Source organism: Charadrius vociferus, unplaced genomic scaffold (genome assembly GCF_000708025.1).
Source record: "Charadrius vociferus isolate BGI_N301 unplaced genomic scaffold, ASM70802v2 scaffold3, whole genome shotgun sequence".
Classification (NCBI taxonomy): Eukaryota; Metazoa; Chordata; class Aves; order Charadriiformes; family Charadriidae; genus Charadrius; species Charadrius vociferus.
Genome location: NW_009647748.1, coordinates 262,899 through 275,523, shown reverse-complemented (window position 1 = coordinate 275,523; position 12,625 = coordinate 262,899). Strand labels below are relative to the sequence as shown.

Sequence of the window (12,625 nt, the reverse complement as noted above, 5' to 3'; positions counted from 1 at the left end):
ATTACTGCTGTATATGTTATTTTACATTTCTGCGGTACTTGCTCCCTGGCACAGTCTGGCAGCCTGATTAGGTAAATCTGAAGACATGTTGTATAAAAGCAATTGCTCTCCACCACACAAGCAGCAGATCTTTTCAATCCACAACCTGATACCCCTTACCTAGCCACACTGGCAGGTCTAAACATTCACAAAGACCAAGGACGGGAAATTTTTTTCCTGCTGGGCCCATTTAATAAACCATTTTCCATTTGAAATGAAATATGAGGTCTTCCCCTCCATCTCTCAGAGGAGGCATTTGGGTGGAAGAAGACACGGAGAACGTAGACATTTTGATGTTGGCCTTTACCACATCCCTACGGATGCGCCATGGTCTCTTCCTTGCTGTGTTGAGGGGGATGTTACACTCGTGCCATATCCTACTGCAGGTGACCTGGAGCCTGTGACAGTGCCAATTCACTCCTGTGTCCTTTTTGCAGAGATTAATTCACTTTTGCTGCCAACCTCCTCGGCAAGCAGGACAACAGGGATTTTCAACACAGCTTGGGTGGCATGGTGGATTCAGAATAAAAGTTCCATTTTCCACACTAAAAGAAGGCTGAACCCCACCTTTTAAATCTGCCTTTTTCTCCTTCTCGATGTGCCAGCCCCTTGCTGTGACTGTCCTGGGAGCATCACTTCCAGGTGTGTTTTGATCTGTGATCATCCTGAGAAGGGCAAGGAGAAAAATTTCAACCTCACTTCACTTCTCTCCTAGAGGTGAAAAGTGAAAATACCCAGACTTCAGTCACATTTGAATAGATACAAGTACAAAAATTTTCTAAATTCCACCTATTTCCTGAGCACTGCCTATTTTTAGAAGCCTTTTCCTTTTGCAGACTGAACTCAAGAAGTTGTGCTGTTCCTTGTCCATATTAGTTAAAATGTGGGTACCTGACAGCGCGGTCTAATAGAGATTAATGACTTGACAGAGTAACCATCCTCTAAGCCAAATGAGCAGCGTACCCAACACATGCTGCTCACAGCAAGGATCTCACGGGCTAGTAAAGTCTCCTAATTTCCAACTGCTGCACCAAATTTTCCTTTTGGGATTTGGACTATAAGCTTTCAAAGCATATCTCTCCCTTGTCCTCTGCAAACATTAGTTGAGATTTGAAAAGACTTCCAGGCAGTTTAATTTTTGCAGCATTCTGCACACATCTCCAAGCAACTTTCAGGTCAGCTCAAAATACTCACTCTGATATGAGTAAGAGCAACATGTCTTCCTTTTCCCCTCTTGTCTGCAGAGCCTCAGACCGAGACTTTCAGTGGTGCTGGCAGAAACCACAGAAATCTCTGTGACAATTTTCGGTTGTTTTGGTTGTTTTTTCCCCAGCGAGAACTGCGTCCCCAACAGTGTTAGGAGGACAAAAGAGATGAGGAGGCAGTGGTGGATGGCCCTGAGAAGATGAGAGCAGGCAGATGAACGCCTGGGTTTCTGTGCAGGGAAGGATGACTCAGCCCATCATGGAGCTGTTCTCCATCACCACTGCATCACCATCCTGGCAGCTGGGTTGGAGGAACACTGACAACACTGCTTCCTTCACAGTGTTTTATTTAATTTTTGCTATCTGTTGCCCTTCTGTTCATTCAGACTTTATGGGAGTATGGTTTTTCTAGCTGGTGTTTTTTCTGTGATTCATATATTTCCTGCCTTCTGTTTTATTTCGGGGCGTACAACTGTGGGGTTTTTTTAAAGAAATTGGGTGGTTAATCTAATCCTCAGGACTCAGTTTGGAAATTCATTCTGTTCAACATTCTCAGAAAGTGTCGCTTGAAAAGACTTTTATCTGATAATATCTTGTATCTATTTCCATTACTGCCTCTGAAAAAAAAAAAAAAAGCAGCTTTAATTCTCAAAGGCATTTGAGAAAATCTGGAGAAATCACCACAGGATAAACTGATCTTACCGGTCAGACATAGGGAGCAAAGCACTGCAGGGACTTAGAGGCAGTCTTATCTGAAAAAGTGTTTTTCCAAGGTATCAGAGGTACCTCAGGGCTCGCTGAATCCAAATTTTGCTGTCACTGGGTTATGCTTTTTCATCATCTCTTTGGTATTCTAATATAAAAGAAAGATTTAGCCTTGAATTATTTATTTATTGCATGTTTTATGCATATCTATCCATTCTTTGTGCCCATGCAATAAAAATAATTGCACTGCATATAAATAGGCCAAGTGGCTGTGATAGAGTCTCCAAATACAGTTAACCTGTCAGGAAAGGCAATTTTCTTCTCCAATATTTGCGGTACAATTTGCAATACAATTACTTCTCGAAATCTTGCAGGGAAAAAAAACAACCAAACAATAGAGAAACAAACAGGTCCTAAATGTCTGTAGTCTTGGGCTTCCATGCACATCTGGCATCTCTGCTCTTCATGCACCAGAGCCTCCTGCACCCTCTCTCTGCTCCTCCAGCTCTCCTGGCTGTGTCCCAGCCCATGGAGGTTTCCTCCAGGTCTACGTCTCCGCTGGGCACTGGGTACACTGTGTGTCTGGTGTGTTCGAAACATTTGCAGATTTGCTGTGTAACATGCAACAAAACAGACCTAACTGTGTGTTTGTATATTCAACGCTGATCTTACTGGAATTCAAACACACCACATAATCACTGCTAAATAAAGGCTAAAGCAAAGCAGATGTATCCAAAGAGTGTTGGAGCACCAGAGTGACAGATGCTCGTTGCGCCATTTACAGACATTAATTAACATTAATGTACTGTTCAGACATCAAATTAGCACAATCCCTGGAGAGAGATGATGTTTTAGAGACTGCCGAGCCCTGGTGGTCTGCAGTGGCAGTCTCTCTGGAGAAGAAGCCCTCTCCGTGGGATGGGAGGGGGCACAGGGGCAGCGAGGTCGGGGTGGTCGCTGGCTCTGCCCGCCCTGCCTGCTGCCTCCGGCTCCCGGTGCCGCACCGCGTGGCTCTCCACGCTCATCTCTTTTGCACGGCGTTGGCGCGGTCGAGGCGCAGGGGCACGGACTGGCTCGCCGAAGGATGCCTGGTCCACCGTGGGGCTCGAGGTCGGGAGCAGGACGCCGTTCTCAAGGATGGGGAGAAAGCAGCTGTGCCCAGCGGTGCTCTGCGCAACATCTGCTGGCTGGCCAGGGCTGGGGGGAGGTTATCAGTGGGGAGACTTACTCGGTTTTAAATAGCTATCAGTAAGTAATGATTAGGCAGTCGGCAATCTGATTATGTGACACAAATTCCAGCTATAGTTTTGAACCAGGCCATAAATCCCCCATGCCCTTTTCAGCTGGAAAGACATCTGATCCCGTACAGCTCCCAGGAGCGTAGGGGCGGCGCGGGAAGGGGCTGAGCACGGGCAAATGCAGACCGTCCACGAGGGCTGCGAGACGCGACACGTAACCGCAGAGTTATCCCTGTCGGCACTCAGCTCGGCAAGAAAACTAACTCAGGGTTTGCAGAACTCAGGTCTGAGAGCATTAAGAAAAATAGCGGAGCAGATGGCCGTGGCACAGCCTGAGGGATGCACTGTCCTTTATTAATCTTTACAAACCCTCTAGAAATATGGTAATTCGTTTTGCCACTGTTGCTGCCAATAACCCTCTGCACACACCGACCCACACGGGGACCATGAAGGAGTCCTCTATCTCCGTTTGGCAACATACGTTTGTTTGTATTGCTAGCTAAATTTATCCAGTTCCAATTAACTGTTCTCTTTAGCATTTTTCTCAGTGTAATTATCTCAACACCAGCAGGCCGTTGTTTTTCTAATAAGAATTTAATTTTGTTAGATATAATCATTTTAGGACATTTTTTTTTCTGGACCAGCAATGCATAACTTTGTTTTATTTGGCTCAGTCAGAGACCGTAGCTTATTTGCTCAGCGGGGAAAAAGGAAAAGAGAAAGAGCGGTTTTTTTTTGTAGAAGTCTGGTTATGTGGAGGCCAGAATCTGATTTCACTGAACTATCAGCAAAGCCGGTAGCGCTGTTTTAATTTCACACAGGCACAAATTAATTGAGATCCTGGCTCCTTAGACTTCATCTCTTGGTCAGGGTTCAGCTGAAGACTCTGCCCAGTCTGGGTTCACCGAGGGAGAGGAGTGTGCAAACCCACACTCAGATTGGGGTTTTGCGGAGCGCACCAGCATAGAGCTCCGAAAAGACAAAGAAAGGGATTTTCCAAACTAGCCAAATCCTTATATGTAACTTGTTCCCTGCGAGGAGAAGCAGCCTCTGAAATAAATGTCCTTGTTGCCCACAAGTGTTTTCCATCACTGTAGTTCAGCCCCGGGAGCCCCTCTGCCGGGCTCAGCGTCCCCCCCAGCTGTCGGGCCAAGAGCAGAGTCCCCTGTGGTGGCAGCTAGCGGAGCCTGGCTGTCCCCTCTTCCTTTGGCCTCTCTTTCCTTAGGAACTCACAAACAAGTTGTTCCCACTTTGGTGTTTAAGGCATGGTTCAGCACACAGGTGCAGGTGCAGAGCCGTGGTTGTTGTGCCCTGACTTTGGGAGAGAGCTAATGGCACCCAGAGTTTTCCCACCCTCTTGTCTTCTTTTGTCCAGATTATTTAGGAGGGGTGAAAAATTATTCAGTATGAGTATTCGGTAAATTTTCCTTGGCTTGTTTTGGCCCTGGTGATGATAAAACATATGGTATGTATGTAATTTTATACATGCACATGACACCAAATGGTTTTAAATGTGGGCCACCCACAGAACCAGTCTGTTTAGTAAAGGTGGGTGTGTATTTGTCTGTCTGTGATTTCTAAGGAGCTTCTTGCAGGGTAGCGTCTACATACCCATAGCTCAAACAAAATTGTATTGCAAACCAGGGAGATACTTTTAATTTTCCTCCAAGGGCAAGGAATTACCTAATGCAGCTAAGTAATTACATTTCTGTAATGCCCCGAAGGCAAGGAAAGAGCAGTGGTGTGGTTAGAGCATCACTGATCCTGAGACAGGAGCAGCGGACTCCGGAGCTCCAGCTCTCTGGAGATGCACCCAGGGCAGCTTTTCCACTGCCGTGGGTTGAGGAGGCACTTGGATGTCCAGGCTGAGGGGTGGCCAGATGTGCTGGCTGCTGTGTCACTGCTTGCTTCTCTTTAACCACAGAAACTGGTGTATGTTAACATTATTGGCCCAGCTGGTCATCTAGATTCTTGGACCTTTGATTTCAGTCTTGACCACAGATCCCAGTCACAAATGGAGTCTCATCGTGTTGGTGCTTGATGAGTATGCAGACAGTCACCGCAAGTAGCCGTCCTTGCCATGGACCACAGCTAAATTATGCTGCTGTCAGATCTGGGTCACCAGTGTGTTGAAATGGAGTGCTGTTTCTCAGTCTCAGTCTTTCCTTTCTTGTCTATAAGAGCCTGGAAGCTATAAACTTGCAATAACTACAGGTGTCATCACTTAAAAGTTGATGTGCTTTTCAAGAATCTTTTTTTTCTATTTTTTTTTCCCAGAGGAAAGGCAGGGTTTGATACAAGGAGTGTGTGTCCATGTGTGTGCATGTATGTGTAGGATTTTTCATGCAGGCGAAATGGCAACAACAAACATTTGATTTACCGTGATTTACAACACTTGTACTTCCACGAAAGCACATTCAGCATTCAGTTGTACAAGGCAAGAATATAACTGAGGTTCATTTTCTGCCTATTTTCTCTTTGGCTTCACAGCTTCCCTCTTATCTGCCATCTCCTGTCTTCACATATACACAAGTTTAACATTATGCAAGCTGTCCATGATCCTACTGCTGAGGAGTGTGATATTATGTCTTCTCTACCCAAAGTGCTGACGGCTGTTAGGTACAAATGTGTTGCTGATGTACAGTTCATCAGGCATTTATATCTGCTTTCTGCTTTTATGTGTAGCACTGACTGTAGAGAAGAGCTCGCCGGCAGGCAAAGCGCCAGTCCTGTTGGGAAAGGATAAAATACTTCACTCTTACAGCTCGTGGACACTGTATGGGCTCCTCCGTGTGACCGCAGCAGCTCCTGCTGGTGATGCATGTAGGAATAAGGAGGAAATTGCCCCACAGACTGGGTCACTGAGTCACTGAACCTTGGGTGCTTTTTCTAGCTTTCATGAACGTGACTGAGGTGCACCTGCATCCCCACAAAGATGTGGGAGAGTGTTTATAACACATGAGGTTCACTTCTGGGAATCGATCTGCTTGGCACTAATTGTGCCCCTCCCCCCCCCCCATATCACTGGAACTTCTACTGGAAGACCAGGGAGCATCACATTCATCTTCCTTGAGGCAGAATCTGGCCACTGCACTGTTTCACAGAGCCACCAAGTGACACCGGGCAGGTCACAAATCCCTGGTAGCCAGACATACCTGCAGTGGCCATAAGAGCCATAGGTAAGGCCCTAAGAGCTATGGATTGCTTCTTTTGAGCCATCTGTAAAATGTTAGGTCTTGATTCATTCATGTGGAAAATGTCTGACATGGGAAAGGAAAAGTATTATAATAACCTTTGCTTTATGGAGGTACTTGGAAGATCTACAGCTCCAGGAAGGGATTCTTGTATTTCCCCTTCAGTGAAGAATGTCATAACAGAGGCGGAGGAGAGGATGTGTTTCGCATCATCTGCTCTGCCATAGGTAACAGGGAAGTTAACATTTTCAAGGAACTGCAGAAACACGGGTCTTGACTGATAATAGTGAGAATTAATATTTAATTAAACTTGGACATTGTATTAATCATGTGTATGATTTACGTTTTATATTCATCCATCACACTGTCATACCAGTACATAATAGATATTCTTTATGAAGACAGGAAAACAGCTTTAGCTTGAAAGGAAGCAGAAATGTAGAATAAGAAAATGTCTTTATTTCAGGTTTTGACTAAAACTATTGATAATCTTAAAGATATAATTACTTTTTTCTCAGTGAATAAATAGCTGCTTAAATGCCCAAACCATCACTTACATCAAATCACCAGCTAGTGCAAAAATTGGTGTGACTTCAATGACTTTTGTCAGCATACACAGATTTCTATTATCTGACTCTCTGGACCATTGAATGGAAATCCTGTTGAGCCACGGAAAAGTGGACAGTGTGCTTCTCTGCCTCCCTCGCCATCAGCAAAATTGTCACTTGCGCTCCAATTGCAGAACCTTGTTACTGATAACGATGTAGGGCAGGAGGAACCCAGCTCGACTTTCTGAACGCAAGGGAAGTCACGGTAGCAGCAGTTAGCAAAAAAAAAAAAAAAAAAAAAAAAAAAAATATATATATAATCTTTTGACATGTAAGTGGAGGAAAATTGCTGCTGAATCACTGGGAGGGAAGAAATATGAGAGCTTAAGATGTCATTTTTACAGGCATAATTTTTACTCTAATGGCCTTTAATAACATGTACAAGTCAGTGTAATGCTGTCAGCTGCAGCAGAGATAGAAGTACAGAAAAGTAATAACTCAAACTGCTTGGGAGAATTGTTTTCCTGCAGTAGTTAATTAGCAGTGTATCATGGTTTTCCTTTTCTGTTTGTTTGTTCAACTTGTGAAATGGTAGCTGGTGTCCTGGCTGTTCTTTCCTATTTATTTATTGAATTTCTTCTTTTGCCCTTTCTGCAAATAAATGGAGTCTGTCGTGACCTGCAGTAACTTGCCACCAGGCATGTTACAGGAATCCTTTGATGTCCAGCACCGGATAGCACTTTCCAGTAGGTGTCTCCCAGATGGTAAACAATTAAATATGCCAGATATATCTCCCTTGTGTTTAGAGTCAGAAGAGCACTTGCACGTAATGCCAAGGGAAGCACCATCTGTCCTAATGAGCCGTCAAAAACATTACTGAAAATACCTGTTTGAATTCAAAGGTCAGTTCATTTCCTGGGGAAAGGAACTCTGGAGAAGAGGGGGAAATCCAAGTGCAGTAAGCTCTAGCAACACAGGACAAGGTTATGCAAACATGTCATGGCTGTCATGAGGAGGGGGGTAGTTATCCTAGGAACAAAGAAATATTTATTCTATCATCTGAAATCATTAAGATATTGAAATCAGACCATGATGGTCCTCATTGTCTGATAGACTCAGAAAAATGTGGGTTGGAGAGGACCTCTGGAGGTCTCTGATCCAACCTTCCTCTCAAAACAGGGCCAACTCAAACGTAAATCTGTCTTCGTTCATTTAGGTCACTCAGCATCTTATCCAGTTGAGTTTTGCATATCTTCGAGGCTGGATAGCCTCATTTGTTCAGCTCGTGATCCGATGAAGGCAAGCTCCAAAACTGAGTAAATCCTGTTCCTGTAAATTATTCAGCTTCTGCCTCTCCCTCATGGGAGGGATGTGAGGGCTGTGCTGGTGGGGACAGGACTCGGACCCGCTGGCTGCCGTGGCTGTTAGCACGAGCTCCACGAGAGGAACATTTCATTCAGTGCTCTAAAAGAACAGTTACTGTCAAATACACCATTTCTTTGAAAGTGAAACTTTTCAGAGGAACAGGCTGATTTTCATGCACACAGGAAACCAGAAGAGAATGTAGAAATGATCAAATTGAAATAGTTGAATGCTTGTTTCAACATTTTTCCCCTGTGACATTTTGAATCTTGTTTCAAAGACACTTAAGAAATGTTTTCTTTTGACACTTTGATATTATTTCAACCCTTTGTGTGGAATATATAATCTGATTTTATCAAAATAAAGCAATTCAGTTGACTCCACATGACTTTTTAAAAAAAAGTCTTAAGAAAATTTGGAAGTTCTTAGATTTTATGCCTGTTTAGCACAAAACTTTTGGTTCCCACTGAAATCTTGATGAAATAAATTGTGCACATCAAGGACATCTCTCTAATACCTACACATAAACTGTGTGTATGCGTGCATTCATATGTCTTATTTTAATGTGCTGCAGGCATCTCAGGTTAGTGGTCCAGCTTTAGTGTGTGTTTGCTAATTTAATGTCTCAAATTCATGGTTCTACTGACCTCATAAAATTGACTTTTATAGGCACTCAGCAGTGAGGCTCTCTCTACGTACACATTATGCCTTGATGTATAGCTTGCCTCTAAAAAATCTCTGACGGAGGTCATTTATTTCCTTTACAAATAGTTTTTGAAACTGTGTGTGCTTCATGAATGCACTGCTCATATCCTGTGGAGTACCATATTGCACAATTTCTGTGCCCACCAAATCTGGAAACTACATCTACCAGATGATCATTATTAATTCTCTAAGAAAATATATTCATCAGGCACATAGCTGAGTTATATATTTCATTATATAGAAGAGCTGAGAATTTATGGGCACTTCTTGTGTCTCTGGATGCCAGTTCCCTGTCGCAGCAGCGGGGACACCAGTACTGGCCTGTCTCTACAACATGTGCCGAAATCCAAAACTCTAAAATCAAATACATTGCGTTGGGAACCTGAGGCAGACTGTCAGGTCAGGACCACCAAAAATCTGCAGTAGGATAATATGGCTGCTGATCCGCTATGCTTATGGGCATATATTAATTTCAGAGCAAAGAGATTTCCAGTTCTAGGTTGGATACACCTTCCTGATGTAGAAATCTGATGGCAGGTGGGTAGCACGGCGACCAAACCGACAGAAGAGTTGATTTCATATCTCTTTGAGAAGCCATTTTCAGTCCACAGCCAGTTGTTATTTTTATTTGCAGGGATCTGCTGTACTATGAAGACGTCGGATGGGTCAGGAGGAGAAAGGAGAGCACAGGGCACGTCCCCTTGGTGGTGGAAAGGCTAGAAGCCCCGTGCAGACATTTGCTCTGTCCTTGTGGCAGAGGTTAAAGCCCAGCCAGGAAAGCAGCTGATTCCTGGGAGGTAGAAAGGGAGCTTGGTTACGGAAGAACACACTTCATTTTACTGACATCTTCACAGCTTTGAAACACACTGTTAATTTGCAATAACAGCTTTTGCAGTCTTGTCAAAATAAATGTCCATTGCAGTTAGGAAAACCCCAACATTTATGCAGTTACAGCTAAATGGAAGGAAGGTGGACTCATTTATCATGGTAAGGAGGGTGCAGACAGCTTTGTGACTAAGCGCCGAGGGAGAGGAGGGCTGAATATGAAGTCACTCCCTTGCTCTGTGACCTCAGGCAAACCACAGCATTAATCTGTGCCTCGTTTTCCCTAGCTGGAAAACAGAAAATACTGGCTTTGCCCTGCAAGGCACTATGAAACCTTATTTACTCATGCTGTGAAAATATCCTGAACTCCTTGTGTGAGAGGCAGTCAATGGAAATAGGCTATAGGCTCATTTTTTTCTCTATTTTGAAAGGAGAAACAAGCCGGAGAAAATGCTTTACAGTTGTATTTTTAGAAGACCTGGAAGTCTCCTTTTATGACGGTTGCTCTCTCACTTTTCTCCTTGCAGGTACTATGCTATCTGCTGCCAGCCTCTGGTTTACAGGAACAAGATGACTCCGTTGCGCATTGCTGTAATGCTCGGAGGGTGCTGGGTAATCCCGACGTTTATTTCTTTCCTCCCTATCATGCAAGGCTGGAATAGCATTGGCATCATTGATCTGGTGAGTAGCTAAGGAGGTACACCAGCCTGGTACCAGATATATTCGGTGCTGTATATTCTCCTTTAAAAAACAATATTCAAAGAAAAAAAAAGGTAAGAGAGGCTGAAGGAGAAGCTGCTTGTTATTGATGCAGAGGGGCTGCTGAATTTCTGGAGGATGTTTTTAAGGGGGTTTGAAGTGACTCTGTCCTGAAAGGACTGTCACAATGACAGTGGTGGCTCTGGGAGAGGATTTTACCTGTGTCTACTAATCAATGCAGTGGATAGTCCTTTGAAAGCATGCCAAGCCCCAGCTGGCTCCTGACAGGCACTTCGGGAGCCCTTGGTTCCCCTTGGCCTCTGCAGCTCTCGGGGAGTGCTGGTCTCTGCCTGCTGAGCCTGAGGGTCCCTCCTCGCCATGCTAGCGACGTTTGGAGAGCCAGGAAGCCCAGACTTCCCCAGAAGGGATGAAGTTTTGGGCCAGTCCCATCAATATCCAGCGTCTTGGTGTGAGCCTTGACGCAGGAGAGAAGGTGAAGTTCCTCTGTGCAAGTCATTTCGGCAGGAGTTGGTTTTCCCCACCGCAGTCTGGCTTCACGGGCAGGATCCCGTCTGCAGGCAAGGAGTTAAGAGCTGCAAGACTGCTCTCCTTCCAATCTGCAGTTGGAGGAATTAAAAAATGGCAAACTGTGGAAACACCTTATTTAGAAGAGCTTGTTTAAAAAGATGTGGCATCTTCTATGCCAAGTCTCAGTCAAGGAGATAAGAATGCTTCTTGGCTCATGGAGAATAGCAGGTGCAAGCTGCCAAGCCTCTAGATAAGGCGATAAAGCCAAAATTGCTTCCAGACAAGCACCTTGAGGACATGCAGCTGGTAGAAAAGGGAGGTGCATTTTGTTTATTTAACAAACCATGTCGGGTATCTGATTTTTTCAACTGATTTATTGCCCCCACCTTTTCAGAAAAAACTTGACACCCATCTGTCTGTACCAGCTTTTCTAAACACCAGTGCAAGCCCTGCCCTTCCTTGTAATTTGCTGATGTTCACCGGGCAGATTTCAGTAGCTGCATGCTGAGAGGGAGCGCAGGGTTCAAGCACCACTGAGTGAAAATGCTTTTTCTTTTGGGGTAAACTTCCTTGCATGCTCAATTAAACAATTTTGATATTATAGTTTTAAATAGGAGACAAGGTTATTCTCTTGTTGGAATAAACACCAGAAATTATGGGTCTGATGGACCTGCAGTGACATCGTTCTGTAGCAAGAGTAGCCTCAGAGAAGTCCTGTCTGTGCCAGTTATGCCTCCTGCTCCCCAGAATCACGTGCAAGACCCCTTTCTTCATCTGCTGTCTCTGTTTCCAATCACAAGTCATTGACCAGATCTCAGCCTATGGGCTGAACCTGCAGACTTCTCCTGCCCGGGCTGCTGCCCACCGCCCCTGTGCCTGGGAAGCTCGTTGTCACCCCCAGCTTGGAGCTGCCCCCCAACTGCTGAGGCCACTGCAGCCTGGTCCCTTCCCTGTCCTTCCCCCTGTGGGACTCCACTGGGTGAAACTTGTGCATCCACGGTGTGAAAACATGTCTTGATGAACAGAGCAGTGAGCACTGCCGCAAAGCACAGCACAAAGTCGGGTTATGTCCCCTCTCTGCGTCGGACATGGGGTGTTAGGCTGATTTTCACTGGTCAGGTTGAGGCACACTTTAAGATGCCAGAGCTGCAAGGTGGGCTGGTCCAGCAGACCTGGGGACCAGCAGGGCTGGAGAGCCCATGGTGTCAGCACAGGCAGGAGAGGCAGCAGTGGGTAAGGCAGGTACCGCATAAGGACGAGGGGAGGGAGGAGAGAGAATCAGAAAGCGGTGGTGGTACATTCTGGCGAGCAGACTGGTCTGGTGTCGGAGGAGCAGTGCTGAACTTCTTGCCTTCTTCTTTGTCCTTGTCCTTCCTCTGCCTGCACCAGATTCAGCAAAGGCAGTTCAACAAGGCTTCCAACTCCACCTACTGCATATTCATGGTCAACAAGCCATACGCCATTACCTGCTCCGTGGTGGCCTTCTACATCCCCTTCCTCCTGATGGTGCTGGCCTACTACCGCATCTACGTCACGGCCCGGGAGCACGCCCGCCAGATCCAGGGGCTGCCGCGCGC

General features: G+C 45.3%; 1 protein-coding gene across 1 annotated transcript in view; it reads left to right on the top strand.

The window, feature by feature from the left end:
* The window catches only part of HTR4 (5-hydroxytryptamine (serotonin) receptor 4, G protein-coupled), a 115,312-nt gene that overhangs the window by 48,552 nt on the left and 54,135 nt on the right, over positions 1–12,625 (top strand). Inside the window, exons 4-5 of the mRNA XM_009882076.1 lie at positions 10,349–10,502; positions 12,438–12,625. Of these exons, the coding sequence (XP_009880378.1) occupies positions 10,349–10,502; positions 12,438–12,625 (342 nt within the window). The remainder of the gene's footprint in view (positions 1–10,348; positions 10,503–12,437) is intronic.